General features: G+C 48.3%; 3 protein-coding genes across 9 annotated transcripts in view; 1 reads left to right on the forward strand and 2 right to left on the reverse strand.

The window, feature by feature from the left end:
* COPS6 (COP9 signalosome subunit 6) overlaps positions 1-13,185 on the reverse strand; it is a 30,496-nt gene extending 17,311 nt beyond the window's left edge. The window contains exon 1 of the mRNA XM_067012169.1: positions 12,921-13,185. The gene's annotated coding sequence lies outside the window, so the exon portion shown is untranslated. The remainder of the gene's footprint in view (positions 1-12,920) is intronic.
* ZNF3 (zinc finger protein 3) lies at positions 217-11,269 on the forward strand. Of its 4 annotated transcripts, none has more exons than XM_059036805.2 (6): positions 217-340; positions 1,481-1,612; positions 4,337-4,471; positions 5,436-5,527; positions 5,815-5,941; positions 7,655-11,269. In XM_059036805.2, exons 3-6 carry the CDS (start codon positions 4,417-4,419, stop codon positions 8,722-8,724), a joined length of 1,344 nt encoding a protein of 447 aa, XP_058892788.1. In that variant the 5' UTR covers positions 217-340; positions 1,481-1,612; positions 4,337-4,416; the 3' UTR covers positions 8,725-11,269. The 4 variants fall into 4 exon arrangements, with proteins under 4 accessions (XP_058892788.1, XP_066868252.1, XP_058892793.1 ...); XM_067012151.1 differs by having other exon boundaries at positions 230-340; positions 3,911-4,471; XM_059036810.2 differs by lacking the exon at positions 4,337-4,471 and having other exon boundaries at positions 230-340.
* A 7,413-nt stretch (positions 13,186-20,598) lies between the features above and the next one.
* ZKSCAN1 (zinc finger with KRAB and SCAN domains 1) overlaps positions 20,599-27,087 on the reverse strand; it is a 37,640-nt gene continuing 31,151 nt past the window's right edge. For 3 of the 4 annotated variants that reach the window (XM_059036786.2, XM_067012139.1, XM_067012138.1), the window contains 3 exons: positions 23,741-24,235; positions 23,254-23,446; positions 20,599-21,833 (listed from right to left, as the gene is read on the reverse strand). In XM_059036786.2, coding sequence (XP_058892769.1) covers positions 20,998-21,833; positions 23,254-23,446; positions 23,741-24,139 — 1,428 coding nt within the window. In that variant the 5' untranslated portion in view covers positions 24,140-24,235 and the 3' untranslated portion in view covers positions 20,599-20,997. The remainder of the gene's footprint in view (positions 21,834-23,253; positions 23,447-23,740; positions 24,236-27,087) is intronic. The other variant, XM_059036788.2, reaches the window with a different exon arrangement.

Raw genomic sequence — 27,087 nt, forward strand, 5'->3', positions numbered from 1 at the left:
GAGCATGCGTCCTGCGGACCAGGTGCGCGGCGCCCAACCCAGCCTGGCCAGCAGGGGGCGCGGCTGGCCGTGCGGCAGGCCTGGAGTGTCGCGTCGGTGCTGGGGCCCTGTGCCCAGTCAGCAAACCACCGAGAGGCGAAGACCTTCCATTTTCCTAGAGGGAACAAGTGGATGTGGGGGGACCGGGGGAGGTGGGGGTGGGGGTGAATAGGACAGACCCGGAAGCGAAACGGAGGGAACTTCCGTTCTTTGTTCTGTCCCCGGTGTGTGGGTCTGTGACAGGGTCCGACGGGGCCTGGTCGGTGTCCGGCCCCCCGATCTTCCCGTCCCTGCCCCCAGGGTGAGTCCGGCCGCCCCCGGGGCTCGCGGTGGGACGGAGGCAGTGGTCGCCGGGGAAGGGGTGGTGTCCGTGCCGCTGCGGCCCGCGGGGTCCCCAGGCCCGCCAGGAGCAGGGTGCCCGGAGGCTCTGGTCCTGACTCCGCTTCCCCAGGGACCCCGCCCCCCAGCGGGCCCTGCGTCGCTGGAGGAAAGGGGCTGCGGTTATGGTTCTGTGACAGCGCCCAACTCGAGTACTTTAAAGTTCTGGTACGGCTGAATAGGCGTTTCTCTCTTTAAAACAGCTGATGACAACGACCCTAACTTGGTCGTTCCCCGAGACGCTTTCATTTGATGTTAACACAGTTACAGTTACCGCGCCCGCGGCACGAGAGAGGGTCCATTTTTCACTGGGCTGGGTCTGAGCACCAGAGAATGAGGAGTTCAACGAAGTGTGCGCAGTTAAAACTATTCAGATTCTAGAACAATCCCCTTGGCGCCCAGTAAATTGAGTCTTTTTCGTAGAGTGGTACAACTGTGTCCCATTTCCAGTTGTAATGGATCCCTGATTTGATTCGCTTTCCAAGTGGGGCTCAACACCGACCGGTGTTTCCATTCTGGAGGGCATGTGTAAACTCCAGGAGAGGATAATCAGGATGCCGAACCTAAAGTCTGGGGGGTAATTAGAGGAACTGAAGGTATTTATCCCCAAGAAGAGAAGTTTGTGGAGTGAGCATCATTTGGTTTCAGGTGTTTGGTGGAGAATTGTGTGGAAGGAGAAGATTCTACCATTGAAGGTGCAAAGAGCACTAAGCCTCTGAGAGGTGAAGGTCCAAGGGACAGGTTTTTAGTTTACCATCCGAAGATCTCTAATGGCTAAGCTGTGCAGCAATGGGACGGACTCCCTGCTGAAGCAGCTGAGTGTCCAGCAAGTTAGCAGCCAGAACCTTAGGAACTTGAGAAGGTGTTTCTTGCCCTGGGTGGGAGGTTGACCTGGAGAACCTTGACTTCTGTTTCAGCTCTAAGGGTGCAACACAAATACCAGTTGTGGTCTTAATCAGTATTTATTAGCATATGTCCCCTTTCTTTTCCTCTTATCTCTAAATGTCTAGATTAGAAGTGAAGTTTACATAAACATTTTAAATGCCTTTTTTTTTTTCCTTAGTCCTACATTAGCATTGGCATCAACTAAAGTCAGAATTCCCAAGAACTTGAACAGAGGCTGCCAAGTTCCCAATAATTGATACTCTGGCCTTTTAGAGACCAACTCCAGAGAAGGAAGGAAAGAATCCAGGAGGTAAAGCTTTCCATGACTTGTTCTCACTGCCAGGTCATCTTTCCCAGTCCCCACGAGCACTCCAGAGAGTGGGGTTGGCAGTGGAGCAGGGGAAGGGCCCTGCCAGGACCTGAAGCTCTGGGGGCACAATGGAGGTTTTTCTTTCTATGAGAAACATTGTTTACTGATCCAGACACCAGGGACTTGTTCTCAACAATATCCGTTTGAGCTCCAGCTTTGGTTAACCCAGCTGGGAGGAGGGAGTGTTGCTTTCTTCTCCGGAGTCAGAGCCTCTGACTTTCCCTTCCTTTCTAAAGGAGAGTTTAGACTGAGAGCGGATTTGTTGGGGGTGCCTACTTATAAGCAATCCTGGAGATTGTAAAGTTCGTTGACAGAGAAAGATGGCTGGCTCTGAGAAAGAGTTGAAGGGCCCCAGCCAAGAGGGGGATGGCGGCAAGAGGGTGTGTCACCTTGATCGCCAGTGGGTCTGGCTTATGCCTGATTCATTGCTTTTCACTGTGTAATGGCACTGGTGATGGGCCTTCTACATCCCCTTGCTGCCCAAAGACTAGAGTTCTCTGAACTCTGAGTGACTCTTAGGGCCCCCCTCTTTTTATGTCTTAATGTGAATGCAGTAGTCTGTAATGATGAAGCAAATACCTTTTGCGTTGCTGATTTTCTTACTCCTTTCAGTAGTGCTTTGCATTGTTAATTGGCACTCAACAAATGGTTGTTACATGAGCAAATAAAGAGGGAGGCAGACAAAATCCAGGGGTCTTCCCTGTTCTTGCCTCAGTGTAAGGATGCGCTGGCGGCTCCTGCACCCATTCTTCATCTGTTGATTCTTGCCCCAGCGCTCAGTTGTGAAAAACAAACTTGTACTTGAGAGCCAAACCTTAGTCTAGGTACTAATGTTACATCTTATTCCCTGGAGCCACAGAGAACAGCAGCCGGGGAATAGGGACCTTAGTAGGGACAGACATGGAGTAATAAATAATCGTATGCTTTTTAAAAAGCATTGGTTCTTGCTTCAGGGACTTACATTCTGATCCAAGGAAATCTCTTAAGAGAGAAGGGAGATAAAAAAGAAGGTTGGCTGCTACCTTCTCGGGGAGAGGAAACACAGCACCTGGGACTAGTCTCTCAGAACCTGGCGAATATATACACGCATCCCTGTGAGCAGACGACACAAGGACCACAGAAAGGGACTAAATGCTTCAGTAACATCTCACCTTCGACTGAGACTGGAAGCAGAAAACTTATCTTTTTTTTTTTTTTTTGGCCACACCACACAGCTTGTGGGGTATCAGTTCCCTGACCAAGGATTGAACCCAGGCCACAGCAGTGAAAGCGTCGAATCCTAACCACTAGATTGCCAGGGAGTTCCTGAATTTATCTTAATTTAATAGATCTGAGCTATCTGCCCTGGTTCTGTGGGACAGGTATTGTTTCCTCAGGGTTTTTAAATTAAGACAGAACTTATGGAAACTCCCCCATGGTGTCTGTTATTTGGGTGCTTTTTCATGGCCCCTCTTCCTCTAAGGATAGCATCTACATTTAATATAACACCTAGAAACCTACCACAGTAAGTTTTTTTTTCTTCTACTAATTCTAACATTTACGAGGGTTTAAAAAAAAATCTGTATAGGCTTCCCTGGTGGCGCAGTGGTTAAGAACCCGCCTGCCAATGCAGGGGACACAGGTTCGAGCCCTGGTCCAGAAAGATCCCACATGCTGTGGAGCAACTAAGCCCATGCGCCACAGCTACTGAGCCTGCACTCTAGGGTCTGTGAGCCACAACTACTGAGCCCATGCACCACAACTACTGAAGCCTGTGTGCCTACAGCCCACGCTCTGCAATAAGAGAAGCCACCGCAGTGAGAAGCCCGTACACCGCAATGAAGAGTAGCCCCTGTGCGCCTCAACTAGAGAAAAGCCCACGTGCAGCAACAAAGACCCAGTGCAGCCAAAAATAAAATAAAAAATCTGTATACATTAGCTTTATCCATTATTCCAAGTATTCTTAAAAGTTGATATGATACTTACATTTTGCAGTCTGTGTGTAACACTCTTTTTCACTTTAATATTTTTCATTTGAGTAGTTGCTTCATATTTCATTCTGCTAATGGCATCATTTGGCACCCATGTTCCCCATTTTTTGTTGTTAGAAATATCACTCAGTGTTGGGGGGGGAGCCTAAAGTGGGATGTGGCCCAAGAACTTCAGCCTTTGACCTAAAAGGCTAATCCCAGTTGCTGTATTTCCTCCTTGCTGTTCTGGTACTAACTGAAATGCTATTTCCCCTCTGTCTGTATCCAGGAGGGTTTAAAAAAATTATCTTTGGGACTTCCCCTGGTGGCGCAGTGGTTAGGAATCTGCCTGCCAATGCAGGGGACACAGGTTCGAGCCCTGGTCCAGGAAGATCCCACATGCCGCAGAGCAACTAAGCCCATGCACCACAACTACTGAGCCTGCGCTCTAGAGCCCGCCGAGCCACAACTACTGAGCCCACGTGCTGCAACTACTGAGCCCATGTGCTGCAACTACTTAAGCCCACACGCCTAGAGCCCGTGCTCCACAATAAGAGAAGCCAACTCAATGAGAAGCCCGCGCACATCAACAAAGAGTAGCCCCGCTTGCCACAACTAGAGAAAGCCCGCGTGCAGCAACGAAGACCCAGTGCAGCCACAAATAAATAAAATTTTAAAAAAATTATCTTTGAACCTTGAACTTTTCCTTCTACAGTGCTTCCTCATTCTCATTCAAAACCTGCTTCCTGCTGACTGCAAATAGGAGACCAGAGATCCGAGCTTCAAGCCCGACCCATGGAAACTCAGGCTGATCGAGTATCTCAGGAACCTCAGGCCCTGCTTGAGAGTGGTAAGGAATCAGGGTTCCCTCGTCTTTTTATTCAGCAATCATCTGTTGAAATCCCTCATTCACCAAGTGCTGGGCTAACTTCTGGAATCCAGACTGGAAAGGACATAGTCCTTGCCTTTCACTAGCTCCCCGCCTAGTGGGGAAAGGCGGAATGAAGCCATTAGTTAAGTATAGCTTGGAACTTCCCTGGTGGCACAGTGGATAAGACTCCATGCTCCCAATGCAGGGGGCCCGGGTCGATCCTTGGTCAGGGAACTAGAGTCAGCATGCCACAGCTAAGAAGTCCACATGCCGCAACTAAAGATCCCGCATGCCACAACTAAAGATCCTGCAACAAAGACCTGGCAGAGCCAAAACAAATAAATGTTTTTTTATAAAAAGAATTACAGGAAAAGATATATGATCAAGCACAGAAACCGGAAACAAGATACATGATCAAGCACAGAAACAGGAAACATTTGTAGTGTGTAGATTTGATCTGGGGATAGAGAAAAAAGAGCAGAGTTGTGGGCAGTGTGTCTTCAGTCAGGGCTGGGATGAAGCCCATTTTCCTCTGGACAAGAATTTTGTCCAGGAGTTTGAGATGTGGAGAATGACGGCAGGGACGTGAACAGGATAGCTGGTGTTCTGGCCAGATTGGGAGGCTGGACGGGAATACACGAACCACTAACAGTAGTTCTGGGCAGATGTCATGGAGAGTAGAGTGACTGGAAGGAAAGAAAGGGGCCTGGGGCAGAGCAGAGAGCCTGGGTCAGCGGGGCTGTGGGCGTCTTGCCTCAGGCACGAAGGCCCACGCTGAGCGTGCCGGCCGTCAGTGTAAGCACCTTCCGTAGCTGCAGAAGGAGTGAACTTAGAAATGTAAGAGGGGGTGGGTCCTTGGTCGTCCCAGGACCTGTGAGTTTTCTGTAGGTCGAGAGGCTCGAGTGCAGATCGACTGACTCAGGGACCCTTTAACTGTCCTCAGCTCTTCCTTCCTCAAAAGTTCCTGCATTTTCCGGCAAGGACAGTCTGGGGGATGAGATGTTGGCAGCTGCTCTGCTAAAGGCCAAGGCCCAGGTAAGCTGTGCTTTTCTTTACCCTTCTTTCCCTTCCCATTTTGCAGAAGTTATTTGTGTAGCAACATCCCATTCGGTGCCCTAAACTATGATTCCCTCTATCAGGACGGTGGGCGTTTCCTGCTGAACAGTGGACCTTCACTTTGCCTCGGCCTCTCTTCTCTCTTCCTGCACCCTGCCCTCCTCCCCCACTTCCCGATACGCGCTATGCAGCCCCCCGAATTAGCTTTTGGCTCTGCCAGTCCCATCCCTCAGCCTGAAATTGCACGGGAGAACATGTCGTTTCAGGAGTTGGTGACCTTTGAGGACGTGGCTGTGTATTTCATCCGGAAGGAGTGGAAGCGTTTGGAGCCTGCCCAGAGGGACCTCTACAGGGGCGTGATGCTGGAGAACTACGGGAACGTGTTCTCCCTGGGTAAGGGGCGATGCTCCCCCGGCAAAGCTCCCTTGGCATTTCTCGGCTTCCTTGTTTGCTAGTGATAGTTGAGCCACTGAAAATCATTAGCTGAGGACTGACTTAGTCTCAGAAAATTCGAACAATAGTAGCAGCTCCCATTTGTACAGTAATTTGCAGCTCATAAAGAGCGTTCATAGATATTCTCTCATTTAATCCTCACAGTGATGCAGCTATTGAGGTAGCCGGAATTCGCCTCATTTTATAGGTGAGGAAAGAGAGGTCAGAGATCTTAAATGCTTTGCATACGGTCCTGTTGCTAGTGACCGGCAGGACTCGAGCCCTGGCCTTTCAGTTCTATACTTCTTTTTAAACCTGGCACTGTTTTCCATGTTATTCTTAGGACTTAACATTAACATATAACCCAGAGATTTTCCAAAAGATTACATATTGGGATCCCTAAACATGTGAGGCACCGCTCAGTGCCCAAGTGAACATCTGGAACTCTGTCTAGCTCCTCCCCTTCTCTGTCAGACTTCCTTTAGGGACCTGTTGATTTGTGGATGGACCTAGTGTAGCTGCTGCTCTTGTAAAACTTTCAGCTTGTGTTAGGGAGCAGTTAGCTTCCTAACCCGTTGTCCGTGGACGCTTCATTCCTTCACGCTCACCTGCTTTCAGTGAGGACATTCTCCCGGGCAAGGCCAGGGCGTCTTCCTGACTCCCATTTGAGAGCTCGCCACGCATTTCCTCTCTGTCCCCTGTAGATCCTGGGCCTGCGGTTGAGCTCTGGGGCCATTTGGTGTGAACAGGATAAACCTTGTCCCATGTCTTTCCCTGTGAGCAGGATTCCCATTTCTGAATTTTGACATGATCTCTGGGCTGGAGAGAGAGGAAGAGCCGAGGGTCCTGGGTTTGAAGGGCACTGAGCAGAGAGGTCCTGAGAGGTACCTGTTCAGGTGAGGGAGATACAGCTCTTTCTGTCCCTAACACTCACTGCCCTGCCTTCACTCTTACAATGCTGACAGACTAAAAATGCTCACAGTCTGGACCCTTTACCCTTGTCCTCTGTGCCTGAAGTTCCCTTAGAAACCCCAGGGCAGTGAAAATGGCGAAGGCAAACCTGGAAACTGTTGACACAGCCTCACATTGTAGCACAGCTTTCTAGGCCTGGGGCCCAGAGGTGGACTGACCTCTGTCTCAGGCCCGTTTCCATGGACTTGGCATATCAGTGCCACGACTACAGACCCGAGTGTCCTTTTCTCCTGGGGCTGCAGGGCTTCACCCTTGTCGCTTTGTATTCATCAGCTTCCCACTATTCTCCACACCGTCTGTGGTTACTTTCTCGTACCTGCTCCCCATTTCATCCTCTCACTGTTCTGCAGTCACCATCTCTCAGGTTATCTTCAGTCTCTGACCTCTAGGACTTTGTCACTTCGTTAAACCGTATGTCCTCTCTCTTCTGTTTTTGGTTCCCTGCCTCTGCCTGATCCAACTTTCTCTACACTTCCACCTCTACCTCTTTTCTCGATTTTCCTTCCTGCCTTTCTCCTTCCCTGTTTCCTTGGCCCGGTTCTCTTATTCTGCCTTAGCTACGTACAGGCTGGGTAGGCCTCTTTGCACACAGGTAAGAGGCATGTGCTTTTAGCCTGTGAACATTATGTGATTATACTGTCTCTGGTTTTGATTCTTTTTCCCACAAAGAACAAGTGACATTTGTGTTTTGTATTGTGCCAGACGGGGAGACCAGAACTGAACATGATCCAGAAATTTCTGAAGATACAGGATCACACGGGGTGCTATTGGGAAGATTCCAAAAGGATATTTCTCAGGGTCTTAAGTTTGAAGAAGCCTATGAACAAGAAGTCAGTCTGAAGAGGCAGCTGGGGAGCTCCTCTGGAGAGAGACTGAATAGGAAGATACAGGATTTTGGTCAAGTGACAGTTGAGGAAAAGCGAAGCCCCATGGGAGGGAGAAGTGAGAAATACAGCAACCTGGGGAACAGCTTCACTGTGAGTTCCAACCTTATTTCCCAGCAGAGACTTCCTGTGGGAGACAGACCCCATAAGTGTGATGAATGTAGCAAGAGCTTTAATCGAACTTCAGACCTTATTCAGCATCAGAGAATCCACACCGGGGAGAAACCCTATGAATGTAGTGAGTGCGGGAAGGCCTTCAGCCAGAGCTCACACCTTATTCAGCATCAGAGGATCCACACTGGGGAGAAACCTTACGAATGTAACGACTGTGGGAAGACCTTCAGCTGCAGCTCTGCTCTCATCCTCCACCGGAGGATCCACACTGGAGAGAAACCCTATGAATGTAACGAGTGTGGGAAAACCTTCAGCTGGAGCTCCACCCTCACTCACCACCAGAGAATCCACACTGGAGAGAAACCCTATGCTTGTAACGAGTGTGGGAAGGCCTTCAGCAGGAGCTCCACCCTTATTCATCACCAGAGGATCCACACTGGAGAGAAGCCTTATGAATGTAACGAGTGTGGGAAGGCCTTCAGCCAGAGCTCACACCTCTATCAGCACCAGAGGATCCACACTGGAGAGAAGCCCTATGAATGTATGGAATGTGGAGGGAAGTTTACCTATAGCTCAGGCCTTATTCAGCATCAAAGAATCCACACAGGGGAGAATCCCTATGAATGTAGTGAGTGTGGGAAAGCCTTTAGGTACAGCTCAGCTCTTGTTCGCCACCAGAGAATTCACACTGGAGAGAAGCCTTTGAATGTAATGGGAGTGAGCAAAAGTTCTCTCCGAGTTACTGCTGAATTAAATATCAGAGAGTCTACGTGAAAGAGAGCCACACGCCTGTTTTCCTCACTTCCTCTGAGTTTCAAGAGCTCCTGCCTTACTATATAAGTATGAACAATTTGGGACGTGTCCCTCCCGACTCCATCCTTTCGCCTTAGAGAATGGGGCATATTGGGCAAATCATCCTGGCACAGCGGTTAGCAACCTAGTCAGTTTTCCCAGGAATGACACCAGCCTTGAAAAATTAGGGTGCAAGCAGCAGATTAAGTGCTGGGAGTAGAGGGAAGCTCTGGGACCAGTCTCCTTCCACTTGGGAAGGGAGTTTGCACTAGACCATTTTTCTCACACCATTTCCAAGGTGGGGATGGAAGCACAATAGGAATAAAATTCCAAGGATTCCTCTAATTGGAGTCAGCATAGTCAGCACAGAAGAAAGTGGAAAGAATGTTCTGGGTCATGTTTCTGCTAGAAAGGGGAAATGGAAGCTGTATTTCAAAGCCACTGCTTCTAATCCAGCTTTAAATTTTGATAAGGAATGTGCTATTTTGTTTCATGACTTCATTAATTATGGAAATCTGGTGCTGAGGGATTTGTTATTTTGTTGGGCATGGGGGAAGACCCCAAGAGAGGTTTTCTGTAGTGACTGTATATCCTTCAGGGCTCTTGGAGCAGCAAGACCAAGTGTCCAAGAGCAGTCTGACGATTTGGGTGGAGAGCTCACTCTTCCCTTTTGTGACAGTGAGTCTAACAGGAAGGAAAGGATCAAAAGCATTTAGCACTGGCCTCTGTCTCGTTCCCTCCTCTCTCCCTCTTCCTCCTGCCACTCCTGTGATGGAAAGTGATTTAATCTAAACCCCTAGCAACTAAGGACACTTTTAGGATCTTGCTCGGCCAGCTTGCCCTGCCCTCTGATACCGATGACCTCTGACATCTGGCCTCAGCAGCCTGACCTCTCCCGACCCCACCTCTGACTTCAACAGCCAAGTGTGAATGCAGAGAGCACAGCCCAGAGGAGGAAGCTCAGGTCTGAGCCTGGCATCAGGGCTCCTTGCTGGCTTAGGATGGAGCTCCCCGAGTTTTCCCAGCTGAAGGGATGACCTTTCATTATATTTTCCAAATCCTGCTCATCCTGTAGCATAAATCAAATGCACTATTAAACAGAATAGTTTTTCAGAAGGACAGATGGAGTGTGTTTTTGTGCAGGGGCCAAATTTATTTCCGTTTAAACAAGAAACTTTAGTGACTGTAAATGGAATCTTTAAAAATTAATCTTTAAAACTTTTTACAGACAGCGATTTCTCTTCTAGTCTCAAATCTGTGACCTCTCTCCCTTGACTCTGTCCTTTCCTCTGCAGAGTGCCACAGACTGTCTCATTTACACAGCCGCTTACAAATTCGTACCCACCTTTAGGATTTCATGTGCTGCACGGCATTCTGTGTTGCACGATACTTAACACCAGCAACCAGAACTAGAAAGGTGTTTCTGAGTATGGGGTTCTTGACAAGAGCATACTTGGATGTGGGGTAACAGTAGGCATATTGAGGGAATTCCCTAGTGGCCCAGTGGTTGGGACTCGGTGCTCTCATTGCCAGGGCCCCGGGTTCCATCCCTGGTCGGGGAACTAAGATCCCACAAGCAGCATGGCTTGGCCAAAAATCGCCCCCCCCCCCCAAAAAAAAAACCCAATAGGCATATTGAGATTTCTTGGTTTGGCTCTTGGTGGGAGGCTACAGTCATGGAGAAGGCTGAGATGAAAGTCTGATGGGAAAGACGAGGAAATGTCTGGAACCCTGACCTCTGAAAAATTTTGGATCATATATTGTGACTGACTAATACGTTTTTAATTTCTTAAAACTACCATGAAACTCATCATTTTTGGCTCTTCTTTGACACCCACCACAGACTTGAGATTGACCAAGTGTAGACCATGAACTGTCATAGCAGGGTCATGAGGCTGCTTGTTAGTAATGCAGGTGTCTGAGCCCCAAGTCAGACCTACAGAGTATAATTCCTGAGGGTAGAGCCTAAACATTTACACTGAGAAGGAAGAAATAGTAAGGAAATGGAGGAAATTTCTAAGAGATAAACCTGAGCTAGACCTTATAAGACCCGTGTGTAAAGGAGAGGAGGTTCCAGGCAGGACAGTTTGGGGTGGGCCTGAGCCTGGCTGCTCATGTGCAGGTTCAACTGTGAAGCTCTGGGAAAGACCCCTGAACAGGTGTCTGAACTGCTGGGTGATGGACAGTCACTGCACAGCAGGGCTCAGCTTTCTGGCCACCCCCGACCCCTACCCCTAGAAGACTTAGTGACACTCCTCAGAGCATCTTAGGGGGGCCCCTGAGACTGAGCAGGGCCATTGTGTGAGAAATATGTTTAAAAAAAAAAAATCTTTGAAACAGCTACAACATCTGATTCTCCTGATTGTTCATTCCTTTTTCTCCTAATGATTCCTCCTTTCTCAGCCCCTAATTGAGCATTCCTTAATGTTCGGTCACGTATCGGTGGTCTCTTCCTATGCCATTATCTTGGAACCCATTTATTCCCATGGCTTCGACTGTTAACCTCTATTCAATTAAATTTTATTTATTTATTTTTTTTTTTGCGGTACGCGGGCCTCTCACTGTTGTGGCCTCTCCCTTTGCGGAGCACAGGCTCCGGACGCGCAGGCTCAGCGGCCATGGCTCACGGGCCCAGCCGCTCCGCGGCACGTGGGACCTTCCCGGACCGGGGCACGAACCCGCGTCCCCTGCATCGGCAGGCGGACTCTCAACCACTGCGCCACCAGGGAAGCCCTCAATTAAATTTTAAATCTGCACATGGGGTACTGATCACTCTCAAGCTCCCGTCTCGGGTCTCTAGCAGACTGCGGGGCATTTACACTCGGGCCTCTTAAAAGTTTCAAATTATTTGCTGCAAACCAAATACGTTTTTTCCCCCATATACTGCCCCCAATTTTCTGTAAACCTCTCAGGGTCTAAACTTCTGAGTTTTCTTTAATTATGCTCATGCTCCTACATCTGACCAGTGTCGAGTCCTGGGCAGGTTCAGTAAGCAAAGCTGTGGAAAGACGGACTTGGCAGAGGGGAAGGTGTCAGAGTTGAGTCACGGAGGTGGTGGGGCTTCCAGTGAAGGTAATAATAGCCGACACGTGGGATACACTCTTCCTGGCCTTTTGCCAAGTGGTGTTCATATATTAAATCATTTAATCCTCACAACAACCTGTGTGTGAGGCAGGTGTTAGTATTAACCCCGTCTTACAGAAGAGAAAGCAACTGAACTTGCCTAGGGCATGGCCTAGACGCCTTGGATGTGAGGTCAGGAGGCATCATCCAGGCAATTGCCTTGTCCTGTCAGTTACAATTCTACTACCTCCTTCCTAGTTCCTCCTCTTTGTTTCCTTTGTTGCGAACCCTAGAGTTCGGGTCTTTATGACTTTTCCTCCGGATCACATAAATAGTCTCCTAATGGATTAATACCTTTATTTTCTCTCCGGTTCATCTCCCCTAAACTCTACACCCATCTTGTCACTCCTTTACGCAAAAGTTTCAATGTCTTCTCCCTCCTTAAAAGGATAAAATTCAAACTCCTTAGCCATATAGTCCAGGCTTTCCTTGAGCTGGTGTCTACATACTTTTACAGCTTCTCCTTTACTGCTCTTCACACATCTGAAAACCAGATGTTTGAGAAAACAGGGGTGGGTAGTAGGGCGGTAAAAGATTTTATTCAGAACTAATATAATAGGGGAAAAGAGGCCTCAGTGTAGAACTGGGCTCAGTTCTGAATACAGCACGGCCACATGGGCATTTATAGCTAAGGAGCAGGGCGGAGGTCAGTGGATAGAAAACTTCTAAGGGGAAGCTTTAGGGGCAAGAGGGGTTTTGGCTAAACTGACTTAGCAGGATTCTTGGTGCAGAAAGGCCAGGGCGGTCAGACATCACCCTGGGGCGATGGTGCAGGATGAGGTATCTGACTAGATACGGAGGGAGATCAGACGTGAAGGATGGGGAACTCTTGCTAGACTGACTTAGCAGGCTTCTTGCTAGAACTGGATTTGACAAGGAAGTGCACAGAGGGGCCTAAGAAAAGGTTCGGGAGCCTGAGTAAGGTTTGCTCAAGCCAAGAATCTTTGTCACATCGTATAGCAAGATGAGAAACAAGGCCCCAAACACGCCCTACCTCCTGCCCGCGGGGTGGTTCGCGCACGGTGTTCCCACCACGCCCCGCTCCAGCTCCTTACCTCCCGCCAGTGAAAAGCGGAGTCCAAGAGGGCGTGCTTCAAGGTGGGCTTCAGCCTCCACTCAGTGCACACACTGGACACCAGAGCCCTGGGCAGCCGGCTCTCGGGTCTCTGCGGTGGTCTCATCAGGGATGGGAGGCTGGTGTCACCCCAGGCAAAAGCAGGTGATTCCACTGTTGAGCTCTCTGACGGCTGGAAATCAGGTTGCGCAGCGCGCTGCCTCCCTGTAAGCTTCTGCCTTCCACCGGCGGCTCTGCCTTCTCACCTGCGGAGTGATTCCGAGATCTCATCAGTCCTGGCAAAAGCAATTTCATTCGTGATGCCCCCGCCCACCCCCACTCACACCCGTCCGAGCTCCAACTGCAATAATTCTGAGAGGAAGTTGTGTTCAGTTTCCAAGTAGAGGAAGAGCCTGGTTTTACCTAACACTGCAGCTGACAGGGATGCGAGCCGCGGGCTGGTGGTGGAGGAAGAACATCCTAACAGACTGTGCCTTTTAAATTAAAAGATTGTTTTTAAAACCTCCCCAAAGACATTTCCCTTTTTTGGTTTCATTTTCATAAATTGTTTATAGAGCTTACTTAAGGATTTTTTCCACTTCAAAAAATAAAAAGAAAGCCCAGTCAGGTACATTTTAAAACATTTATTTATTTATTTTTTTACAACCTTTATTTTTTTTTTAAACATCTTTATTGGAGTGTAATTGCTTTACAAGGGTGTGCTTGTTTCTGCCTTACGACAAAGTGAATCAGCTACACATACACACACATCCCCAGGTACGTTATTTAAAATGTGTCAATAATGAAGCACTGAAGATTTTGTAAATGAGTCCAAATTCCCATGGACCATTTTCTGCATACGCAGATAAACACGGTCGCCAGAGTGGCTTCTCAGGAATGACAGAGAACTCTTAGTACCTTCCTGCACGGCACAGTTTCTCTCGTGTGTCCCCTCCTCTGGCTGCGGAGAGCATCAGCTTCCCAGTCAGCCAAGCCCCAAACCCGGGCCTTGTTCTGGCTGCGCTGCTGCCCTCCATCTCCTCACCCTCCACATCTCTCCCTATCCTGCCTGGCCCATTCCTGGGACTTCTGCATTGGCCTAGGCCGTCTCTGACTTGTTCCCAGACTTTGGCACCAGCCTTACAGCAGGTCTCTTCGCTCCCGAAGTCCCCTCCAACCATTTGTCCTGCTATGAGTGAGTCGTCGCTCCTAAATGCGAACTGGCTGACAGCCCGTCCAAGCCTTCCAGGGGCCCCTTCTCAGCCCCCAGGTTGAAGTCCAAATTCTTCATCATGACACAGGGCTTTTCACTTCCTGGCCCTGCCTACTTCCCCGTCCCCCCTCCTAGCACCCCTCTCACCCCAGCGCCCACCCTCCTGCCCTCCCGTACACACTATACTGGAGCGATGCACAACTACAGTGACGGCGGCGCAGACGCTATTTAATGCCCCAGTGCCTTTGCACATGCTAATGCCCTTCCCCGCCTCGTCCACCTAACAAACTCCTATTCATCTTTGAAAACCTCCTCGTATGTAAGCTTCACCTTGTCCATGGGGGCTTTCCAGGGCGTGGGGGACGGCACCTTCCGCCGCCACCGAGTACATCATTTCCTTGAGCTGCCTCTGCATCTGTACACACGTCATTACCCTGCTCATCTCCCCCCTCCTCCACCTTTTACTTGTTTGCTCGCACCTCGGGCTCCCTCACTATGGTGGGGGGTTTTCCTACGTTTTCACACTTTTCTACCATGTATAAGTACGGCGTTCATCATCAGAAAAAAATATACCAAGAAAAAGAGAAAAGTAGTAAGAAGGAACAGCCATGGAGCACTTACTATGTGTCAGGCATTGGTCTAAGCATTTTATCTGGTAACCCATTCAATCCTTGTAGCCATCCTGCGAGGTAGGTACTATTATTGCCCCCATTTTTATTCCCTTTTCTTCAGGAAAGAAGAAAAGAAGGAGAGGAGGGAGAGGAGTTCTCCAGGCACAATAAATGGTGCACTGAGCCTCAGAGGCTTTGGAGCCCAAAGCCCGGGCTTGCCCTCCCTCATCAGTCTCCCCAGACCTCCTCTCACTGATCCTTGAAGCCCTTCGCCAGCAGCTCAGCGAGTGCCATGGGGGACACAGAGGCGAACCGCCCATTGTTCTGCGCTAAGGAGGCGCCACCCTGATGGGAGCCAGAGTGAGAGCCCAGGAGAGGCTGGTAACCATCATGACAGCTGCCCTTTACTGGCCGCTCACCTACACGCCAGCATGGACCGTCTTCGGTACAGTCTGTATTATTGTCACACAGTCATACGTGCTGTTAGTCCTATTAACATCCGCCTTCCTACAGAGGAGAAAACCAAGACACACAGTGCAGTGGAGCAGGGGTTCAAAGCCAGGCAGTCTGGCTCCAGAGCTTGGGCTCTTAATTCCGCCGCGGTACTCTCTCTTTACAAATGAAACGAGGGAGTCAAGAGCAGCTATAGCCTGTGCTCCCCATGGGGAGGGGTGAGGCACATGGAGGTCCCCAAAGGCTTCACTGAGCAAACAGCATTAACGCCGAGCTGAGAACGTGGGTTGGTAAACACAGACAACCGTTCCTCTTTTGGCCACCAGGGTGTGACCTCTCTTTCCCTCAAGCCTCCAGCATATCCCCCTGGATGCCGGCCCAGACTATCTCGACATTACAGTCACCGCCACCTTCATGCCCACGTACAGAAATTTCTGCGCTGCGTGTTGTCCTGTGCGGTACGGTACTTAAGGCCGGGGGCAGGCAGGCATCGTCTAGACAAAACCGTCCGGAGCCATGAAACACCACTGCCACCTCCCCCCACCCGCCCCCGTCTGCCTCATCACAGTGTGGGCGCCAGGTGACAAGTTCCAGTGAAAAGAAAGTTTACGTCGTCTCTTCTGCAGGAAGAAGCTGATGCACCATCAGAATCATAAAGAGTAGCAAGTGACCAAAAAGTTGCCTTTAATGCCACTTACATTACCCGTCATGTACCCCAAATTAAATACAGAATTTCTTAGTAATACTTATCCGGTCTAATTACACCATGGAAACACCGAACCCCGGCAGCCGCACGATTCCCTGGGGTAGCCCCGCCCCATTTCCTTCATGTCTCACGCCTGTTCGGGAACTGTCACCCTGCCCTGTCACAGATTCCCGTCACTGACTCCACGATCTGCCGTTAAGGCTTCTCTGCACACCAGCCTCCCCAGGACCCACCAGCACCTTCTCTCAAGAGTGGGCCGCATACCCTCACCACCCTGCCTTTGCTGGTACTGTTCCCTGTTTGCACTGTCCTTCCCTCCTTTCCCCGGTTGCTAAAATCCTAGTATGTTCCTATCAGGGGAAAAGCATTCCAAGCAGAAGGAACAGCAGCTGCAAAGGGCTCTCGAAGAGGACCGTGTGGGCCACGCTCCAGGAGCAGCGAGGGGGCGCTGCGATCTAGAAAGGGTTGCATTCTGAGAGTCAGAGCATCAGATGGGAGGGGGTTTTCTCACACAGAATTCCTGCTCCTCGATCCAGCTGAAACCGGTGGAAATTTTCCCTACGGTTATTACATGCGAGGGTAGCTGCTGGCATGAATCTTTTCATGTCTTTTCACATCTGACTCCCCAGTGCACCTTCTACTAAGCAGCAGCCTGCGTGGGCGCCCATGGGTCTCCTCAGCGTGAATCCTCCGCTGCTCCACCAAGGCTGGCCCCTCGGCAAAGGCTCTGTATTTGTTTGCTTGAGTTTGTGTGTGTGTGTGTGTTTTAAAAACAACTTTATTGAGACATAATCCATACACCATATCGAGTGGCTTTTAGTATCCAAAGTTGTGTAACTGACCGTCACAATTTGAGAACATTTCATCGCCCTAAAAAGAAAGCCCGTACCCTTTAGCAGTCACTCTCCACTCCCCTCCAGCTGCCCCAGCCCTAGACAACTGCAGGTCTACTTTCTGTCTCCATGGGTTTGCCTATCGCGGACATTTCACATAACTGGACTCATAGTCATACATGTGGCCTTTCGTGTTTAGCTTCTTTTGCTTAGTATGATGACGTCAAGTTTCATCTATGTATGTTGTAATGTGAATCTGCACTTTATCCTTTTTATGGCTAATATTCCATTGTATGCATATACATTTGGTTTATTCTTTCATCCACTGATGGAAACATTTGGGTTTTTTCTTCTTTTTGGCTATTATGAATAATGTTGCTTTGAACATTTGTATACAAGTTTTTGTGTCAATGTTTTCATTTCTCTTGGGTATATATCTAGGGTAGCAATTTCTCAAACGTCCTATTTAAACTTTTGAGGAAATGCCAGGCTGCCTTCCAAAGTGGCTGTCTCATTTTACATTCTCACCAGCAGTATATAAGCTTCTGATTTCTCTGCATCCTCAATACTTGATATTATCTTTTTTATTATAGCCATCCTAGTGGGTATGGCGTGGTCTCACTGTGGTTCTCATCTGCATTTCCCGCACAGCTGCTGAACACCTTTCCACGTACTTGTTATCCGTTTTTGTATCTTTTGTGGAGAAATGTCTATTTACATCCTTTGCCTATCTTTTAACTGGTTGTCTCTTTTATTACTCAGTTGTAAAATATATTCAACATAAAAGTGCCTTATCACATATATACATGATTTGCAAAAATGTTCTACCATTCTGTGGCTTGTCCTTTCACTTTCTTGATGGTGTCCTTTGAAGTACTTTGATGCTGTCCAGTTTCTCTTATTTTTCCTTTGGTTCTTTAAGCTTTTGTTATCTGTATCAGGTGAGACACAGAGGTGGAAGCATCGCTGTTCACACAAACTGGGGCTAGGATTGCCGGATAAGATGCCCAGTTACATCTGAATTTCAGATAAACACTGAATAATTTTTTTAGCATAAGAAGTATGTCCCAAACATACTGTTTACCTGGAATCTAAATGTGCTTTTTTATTTGCTAAATCTGGCAGCCCCAGCCAGGGGTCCAGTGTACGTGTGTATCTGTGTGTGTCTAAATGTGTGTCGCCGTGTGACATACGGGGCAACGCTCACAAGCATCTTCAGACCAAGCCAGCCTCGCAGCCCCCTGGGACAGTGTCCTGCCCAGCCCACCAGGGGCGCTCAGCCACTCTCTGGAGCCAGGCAGGAACTGGTCTCCTAACCATGGGAGGGATCACTGGGACTGAGCAGAGGTCAGGTACACCAGCTTCCCCCACCTGCAACCTGACGTCTCTGAAGGTCCCCAGCAGACCTGAGCACTCACTGGCTACAGAAGAACCAGCTCAATAATGCGTCTCTTACTGGCTTTCCCTCCTCTCTCCTTGCTTCCTCTGGTCATCTCCCTAAGTAAACTATCTGCCCCCATGCCCTGGTCCTGGGCTCTGTTTTAGAGGAAATCCAAACTATGACAGTTGGTACTGGAAGTGCCCTAGAAATGGAGCCCCCAGGATGGGATTCTGGAGCAGCTCATTTGCTGGTCAGATGGTAAAAAAAGGAGCCTGGTGATAAATGTAATGGTGGTAACCCCTGGCGTTCTACCCCATGGCAGTTACTACTTTTCCTACTAGTCCTGGCAAGAGACGAGGTACAGGTACCAGGGAAAGCATCAGCTTATGCAATACTTCTATCTAACCCAAGCATTACTGGGATAGTGGCAGTTATAAGGGCTGCAGAGTTTCTCTCTCTCAAGCTTTGAAGAAAGAAAATGATAGACTTGGGTCAGCCAACTATCAGTTCAGGGCCTGTTGTGACAGCCAGAAGTCCTCCACAGCAGCGTTTGAGAAGAACCGCACCGTCTGTACTGAGAGCAGACGGGCCTGAAAATCAGGCGCAGGACTTAACTGTCAGGGCGGCCGAACCGCGAAGGTGGCTGAATGAAAAGCCTCCCCAAGTCACTGATGCCAAAATTCCAGGCCCTGTTTGGGAAAGACTGGGATCCTGGTGTATGTGACACTTGGGTAGGTGTGCCTGAGTACCTGGAGCCCTAAATTCCCAAGACCTCTGGCCTAACAAAAGCACCTCCCTTCCCCCTTGACACAGGAAAGGACCATGCAAAACTCTCAGCTGAGGCAGAAGCCTCTCAAGATAATGCTCATTCTCCTCCAAATCTGTCCCCACCTTCCCGAATACATACAGACCGCGATGCTGCGATTTCTAACAATGTGCATTTAGTCATTCGGACGACCTGAGCAGATCCGTTAGCCACAAGGTGTGTAAGCAGGAGCCTGGGAGCCCCACGCTTCCTGCCTCGGTTGAACTGATGCCCCTCTCTCTGCTCACGCCTGTGAATTCACTCCCTTGTGACTTGGTGGGAGAAACAAGTAGGGATTGTGTTTCACAGAGGGATCGGCTCACCACTTCGGTGTGTGAACCAAAGACGTGCTGATTCACGCGGCCTTGCTCAGGAGGGGCCCTGAAGGCCAGAGTGAGGGGAATGTGGCGGGCAGAGCTGTGAGCGGTCTGTCTGGCACCAACTTTCCAAGGAGGGAGAAGTGGCCTCCTGGGCTGTGACTTGTCTAGACAAGGGGTCTGCAAAGAGTCAGGCTGAACGTCTGGAGACAAGGAGATCAGAGGACGACTTCAGCTCGCAGACAGAACGATGGGAGCTGAAAGGAAGTGTGTGGACCTTTGCCGCACGTCAACACCCATCAGAAACTACCGCAGCACAGAGTGAGGAAGGTGAGGGGCGGGACAGGTGGGGGGCCCAGTCCGCTCTCACCAGAGGAGGACGAGGGCTCAGCAGGCTCCTCACAGCCTTCAGCTGGAGCAGTTTCGGGGGGGGCCCTACAGACAGCCAGCCGCCACCTCAGCGCTAAATTCCCGGTGGGCCTCCGGGAGGGTTAATATACAAACAGGATGGCTCCCACGAAATGTCGAGTCTAAGGAGCTGGCAGGGATGTCCAGACCGTCAGCAGGCCACCGGCACAGTAAGAGCCCTTCAGATCTCAAGCCCTATTGATTCTTTTTCAGTAATGACCGCCCCCCGCCCCCCGCCCCCTGCCCCCTGCCCGCCCTAATACATTTGGCTGCTGCATAGACTCATTACCTGTAGTTTAATCTGATCCCAGGATGGCACACGAGGCAGTTTCCAGCGATCAGAACTGGTACTAGACATGACACTTTCTTGCTGTCCCCAATCCTGGCATGTCAGGTTTGCGTGACCACTAGGGCTGCGGCAGCAGACAAAGAGATATTTCAGTGACTACTAATAAGAGGTGGAAAAAACTCACAATATGAAGATCAGCAAATGACAGGAGCAAAGAGTGAAGCTGCTGGGTTTCCAGGTAACAGGAGGACCAACTGGCCAAAAGCCATACCTTAAATCAAAGAGTTTGCAGTCAGAGGGCAAAGACAGGATGGATTTAAGGTAATTATACTGTGTATTACTGGCTTCTGGAATTTAGTAGGAAGCTTCTCAGGGAGTCAGATTTTCAGACTTTGGCAGAGACACGAGTATACGCGCCCAAAAAGCATGAGGCTGACAAAATGTTCCCAAATGCTGGAAAAACGTGTTCTGTACACAGGAAAAGCACAATGAAGACTGAGCTGCAGCTATCCTGCCGCAACTTCCTGACACACACACTCACAAGCACTGAAAGTTCTATTCACCCCAAATCCAAATTTTCCAAAAGCAAAACCAGTAGGAAGTTTCCTCTCTAGAATAGTGTTGAATAACTAACATACAATTTTTTAATAAAATAGTCCTGAGGCATCACAAGATGTTGTAAGTTTATTCTGAATTGGATTAAACTGTGTTCAACATGGCTCATTTCTTTATAAATCATAATTCTTGAATATATGTTAAAACAGTTAAACAGTTTTAATGTTTCCTCCTTAATTATACCGGATACACAGCAGTTTAACTATACAAAAGGCAACGTCCACATGGTTTATGGGACTCGAAGTGCGGTGAGGGGACCCTGCTGCAGCCAGCGGGCAGGTGAGGAACCCCCCCATGTGTCCCCGCCTGAGCTCTCACTCTGTCCCCTCAACGTCGAATGAAACGAAATCTACCCCAAAGTTTACATTGCAATTACTGGGCTTTCTCCCTAGCATTCACGTTCTAAAGTTAAAAAAAGAAAAACCATCAAGAGAGCATACCTGACAGTTAAGGCCCTTCTCCCTCTGCAGTGTGGACTCTCTGATGTTTGGAAAGATTGGACTTACTGCAGAAGGTTTTCCCACAATTATTACACCAATAGGGCTTTTCCCCGGTATGGATTCTATGGTGTTTATTAAAATTGGAGCTGTGGTTGAAGGCTTTCCCACACTCCTTACATTTATACGGCTTCTCTCCAGTATGGAGTCTCTGGTGAGAACTAAGACCTGCATGCTGACTAAAGCTCTTCCCACACTCATTACACTGATACGGCTTCTCCCCGGTGTGTATTCGATAGTGTCGAATGAGGCTGCCTTTCCCGCTGAAGGCTTTGCCGCAATCTTTACACTGGTAAGGAGCCTCTTCAGTGTGCATTCGCTGATGTTTAAGGAGGTCCGAGCTCTGACCGAAGGCTTTTCCACACTTACAGTCATAGGGCCGGTCCACCAAGTGTGTTCTGTAGTGAAGGGTCAGGTTGGAGCTGTGGCTGAAAGCTTTCCCACATTTGGTGCACACATACGGTTTCTCCCCAGTGTGCGTTCTCCGGTGTTTAGTGAGATTTGAGCTATTACTAAAGGCTTTCCCACACTCAGCACATATGTAACGTCTCTCTGCTGGGGCAGGTTTAGTCATTACTTCTCTACCTTTTGAGGAACCTTTATCTTGGAGAGGAATTTTTGTTCCTCTTCCCTTTTCCAGCTTAACCCACTGCCTTTCTAACCTGGCCTCACATTTGTTGGCAATAATCATGGGAACAGAATCCCTTCTGAATCCTTCTGCGTGAAACTCTTCAGAACTTTCCTGCGTATCTGTTGATTCCTCATTCTGGGTGTTCGACTTATGATCTGAAACAGTAAGTAGAATAAGGACATGTCAGTTGTTTCCTGTCCTGAGAAGAAACTGTTAAATGAGAAATAGAATCAGGTGACACTGATGGATTCTAAGGGGTAACGGAATATTGCTCTATGAAGTTACAGTATCACACTGATACAAATAAGTCATTATCAGACATAGTTGACGATGCCAGACTTTCACGCAAGCCCCCTACCAGAAGCTATCATGGTATGAGGAGTACTTGGTGTTCTCTGCCAGGAGAACTTCGGGTATAGAGGGCAATGAGGCAAAACCAAGCACACTGAGACAGCAGCAAAGGAGCTGGGTGATGCTCAGGTAGAAAGAAACAAGAAAGAAAGATTGTGGAAGGGTCAAAGTTGATAAAGGAAAATAAAAAGGATAATTAAGGGAGAAGAGGCTAGTGGCAAACTCACAAAATCCTTATTCTCACAGAAGCTGACTATAAAAGCAATAAAAGAGGACGTTTGGTCCACTTATAATCATTCTAGTTCCAGATCCTTACTAATCTGAATGACAGTACTTAACTCCCATGAGGGTTTAACTCTCATCATTTCACCTACATTGGCTATGTCTTATCATTCTCTTAGTTATAAAGTAACTGTCAAAATCAGACTGAAGCAGTTTAGCTTTTTTAGGGCACTTCACGAGGCAGTCGTACCTCTTAAAAGGCCACCTAACCATCCACACACACAGAAAAGGGGAGTAAGAGAAAGTCACACTGAAAAGTGGGCTCCCTTTGAGAAGTGTCATCCCTCCGCAAGTCCAGAAGCCTCAGTCAACAAGGTACTTTCCTCTCAGCCACCTTCTCCTCGTCCCTGTCTCTCTCTCCACCCACCATCTCTTTCCCTCCTCTGCTACCAGCTGCTTCTAGGCTCACCCCCTCCTCACCGTCCACTGTTGACTGAAGCAGCAGCTAAAATCCCTCTCAGTCCCCACGATGAGCAGTCACTTGGCTATACGTACAGATTTCCCTTCAAGTTGCCATGAACTATGTGTGAGAAGGAAATAACTTAAGAAAAGTTAAACATTTTAAATAGCTTAATGAGGGGTAAGTTGAAAAAGAAATTAGCAGGACCATCTCTGCAGAATCCCAAACTGGTCACAGCAAGTTCACTAAGTCTTTAACAAATGAAGCAGCACCACCTCTTACTGGTTCATTCCAGCTGTCCTCATTTCCACGAACAGTCTCCTTACTACACTCACTTCAACTCTGCCTTTACAGGCGTGTCATCTGTTCCCACGCCAGGACTGACTGAGACACACCTGAGGGGGGAAAGGAACTCATTCTGCCTCGTCAGCCAGATCAGTTGAGTCAGCCTAGGGGACCACCTCACAACCAGGAATTAGGACGAGTGTTTCTTCAACCACAAGGGCCTGGGCGCCGAGTGGGGGCCTGAGAGATGGTCCTACCTTGAATCTTTCTCAGCTCTGGACTGAAGTCCTCCTCTTCACCAGTCTCTTGGATGTAGAGGGGCCCCCAAGACTCGTATTTGTAACTGGTCTCCACAGACCGTGGCTGCGGGCTGCTCAGGGATTCCTCCACTGTTCCTGAGGATGCCATCTTCTCCCACCACTGTTTCTGTCCACTGGGAGGCGGTGAGGCCTAGAGACAATTAGGAACAGCTGGGTCTGCGCACAGCTCACTTTAAGAACCCGAACAAAAGAAAATCTCAGGACAGCTATGTAGAACCTCTAGGAAAGAGAAAAGCATCCATCCCATTCAGCTCCCAAGGGCAATTCCCTAATTCCATGTAGGACAGCAGAAGAAAACCAGGAGGAGACCTGGTCTAACTCAGCGGAAGGCCCATCCAGTTACTCTCAGTGTGGGAGCAGACCCGCTCGTGCATGGCTGCTGCGCTTCCCAAATCTCACAGAGCAGAAGGTCCCCCCGGCCTACCTGCTGCGCCGGCTCATCGAGCTCTTGCTCCAGATCTTCCAGGAGAGTGACGGCCTCCTCCGCGCTCTCCGGGCTGTGCTCCTGCACCCAGGCCCGGAGCTCCCGGGGCAGGATGGTCAGGAACTGCTCCAGCACCAGCAGCTCCAGGATCTGCTCCTTGGTGTGCAGCTCGGGCCGCAGCCACTCACAGCAGAGCACGCGGAGCTGGCTGAGGGCCTCCCGGGGGCCTGGGGTATCATGGTACCCAAACTGCCTGAAGCGCTGGCGGAACATCTCCAGGCTGGGAAGGTGCTTCCCTTTCTCCTCCTCCTCCTCCTCGACCTTCACAATCACAGGCCCCTGCTCTTGTGGAGTTCTAGGGCCCAGAACTGCGGCCATGCCCAGTACCTTGGTCATCATATAGGTACTCCAGAAACAGTGTCACTAAAATGGGGCTCTGCGTAGCAGGAGTACTGGTCCTTTGGGTTTCTGGTTCTTTAGGGCTACAGGTTATACCTATGAAAATATGGTTACCATAAAATTACCAAAAGAAAAAGTATGTATGCTTTTTGGTCTTTATAGCCACACCTTTAGCACAGGAAATTGTGGAAATTATGGCCACTGTAAAACTACCATATAACAATGACTGTCAAATATCTTTCTGGAGTCAGCTCAGGATATCCTATTTTGATTTGACTTTGCCTCCACTCTCTGAAAAAGTGCACTGTGGCTCAGCCCCACTCCTGCATATATGTCTGAAGAAAACGAAAACACTAATTCAAAAATATACATGCACCCCAATGTTCATAGCAGCATTATTTACAATTACCAAGATATGGAAGCAATCTAAGTGTCCATCAACAGATAAACAGATAAAGAAGATGTGGGGTGTGCACGTGTATACACACACACACACAAAATGGTAGACTAGTCAGCCATAAAAAAGAGTGAAATTTTGCCATCTGCAACAACATGGATGGACTTGGAGGATATGATGTTTAGTGAAAAGTCAGACAGAGAAAGACAAATACTGTATATTATCACTTATATGCAAAATCTAAAAAATAAAAAAAAAACTAGTGAATATAATAAAAAAGAAACAGACTCACAGATACAGAGAACAAACCAGTGGTTACCAGTAGGGTGAGAGAAGGAGGGAGGGGCGATATAGGGCTGGAAATTAAGAGGTACAACCCACTATGTATAAAAGAAATAAGCTACAAGGGTATACTGTACAGCAGAGGGAATATAGCCAATATTTTATAATAACTATAAATGGAGAATAATCTTTAAAAAAAATTGTGAATCACTATGTTGTACACTTGTAGCTTATATAATATAATATTGTACATCAAATATACCTCGATTTGAAAAAAAAAAAAAAAAAAAAAAGCACTGTGGCGTAAACTTAAAACTAAATTTAAATTAACTTTGCTCCAAAAACTGTTTCAGAATTTTACAACTCCTGAGATCTCAACAGGCCATCTACTGGCCAAATGAAGTCTGTCTAAACCTACAACTTTTAGCTTCAGCATTAAAAATTTAGCAGTCAAATGCCAGGGCTAGAACCGGGAATCATGTTAGAAGCCGGGAATTAACTGGCATATTTTTAAATGATTGAGCATAGTTCGTGATGTAATTTGAGCTTCACTTGACCCATTTTTTAGCAGGGCATACTCTTGTTTTAAAATGCCGTTTATGTTTAGCTTTCACAGAAAGACAAATGGAATGACAAGAGATTAGACTAAAAGTAACCTATGTTCTTTCAGAGGTATTGCTTTTGATGAGACACATACTGCTGAGAGGAAACTGAAGAAAAATTAAACCACAATAGACAATACAAACAAAAGATGTTTAAGAGTATTTTTTCTTTTAAGTTTTAAACATCTATATATTTGTCAGTTGATACATTAGAATATTGAAAACATCTACAGTAAATATAATTACTTCCATTTTCTTCATATGCCAAAAAAGTGAAATCCATTCACTCAACGTTTGCTGAATACCTGCCATGGGCTCGAAGCTAGGACTGCAGGGATGCCTAAGACAGATACACAATACAAGTCTCGGGATGCTAGCTGGGACTCCCCTCTACTGTACCCAAGTTCTGAAGCATCCTATGAGGTGCCAACAGGTATTCCAACACAGTGGACCAGCATCAGCACTGAACACTCGTTTAGGCTATCCTCTGCACCCAGTACACTACTGAAGCTCTCAAGTTCAGGATTACTTGAAAACTGAGCGGGGGTGGGGGGTGGGGGGTGGGGGTCGGAAGCACTGTCATCTAGTCTCTTAAAATAAAGGTATTAGCACCAAAATAACCTAAATATAGATGTAGCAGCGCTGGGAGCATTCCTTAGACATCCTTTCAAGTGGACCTCCTAAGTGTTGGAATAACTTTGTAACATAACTGGTTACAAAATTTCCCACTCTCTTCAGAGGAGGGCACCCCAAGAACAGGAAAGACTGCTCAGCTTCTGGGATCCAGCCTGGGAAACTCTGCAAGACACTAGGAGTTATAACCCAGCACAGGGGGCATTAAACAGTGAGTGTCCTGTATCATGTTCACATGGGATCTGTTCCCAGAAGTTGGCGAGTTCAAACTCACAGATGACACTATATCACACAATCGCCTCTGCAAAACACATACATAGTCATAATTAAAGAGGAAAGTTTCCCTAGATTTTGCTGCTGGGCAACTGGCTGGGCTGGCTCAACAGCTCAATGGTTTATTCTAGCACACCAGTTTTGCAGTGCCCACAATTCAAATTCATTCCTCAGCAAGGCCACAAACAAGCAGAGGGCTGGGTGCTTGGAGCCTTCTTCCTAACTGTACTCACTCTCTTTGGAGAGTTCATCCAGTCACGTGGCTTTAAGTACCATCTATATACTCAACAGCTGCCAACTTACCTGCAGCCTGGACCTCTCTTCTGAACTCCAGACTCACACAACAAACTACCCACTTGACGTTGCCACCAGCATGTCCAGTGGCATCTCAAGCTTAACACGCCTGAAACTGTACTTCCCATCTTTTCCCCAAAGCTGCTCATCTTAGTTAATGGCAACTCCACCGTTTTTTCCGGACCCAAAAAACCTGGGCACCCAACTCCTCCTTCACATTCTGCACACAATTCATGAGCAAATCTCTACAACTAAGAGACTCAGAGTTCGCTACCTCCAGCACTGCTGTCCCACCAGTCCATCATCTGTTGCCTGTTAAACACAAGCCAGATCACATCATTCCTCCGCTCACACCTTTCAAGGCTTTGTGTGTCATACAGAGTAAAAGCCAAAATCATCACGAGGCCAACAAGGTCTCAAAGATTTCAGCCCCTGTTGCCTCTCAGATTTCCTTGTCTGCCTCTAGC

Source organism: Kogia breviceps, chromosome 14 (assembly GCF_026419965.1).
Source record: "Kogia breviceps isolate mKogBre1 chromosome 14, mKogBre1 haplotype 1, whole genome shotgun sequence".
NCBI lineage: Eukaryota > Metazoa > Chordata > Mammalia > Artiodactyla > Physeteridae > Kogia > Kogia breviceps.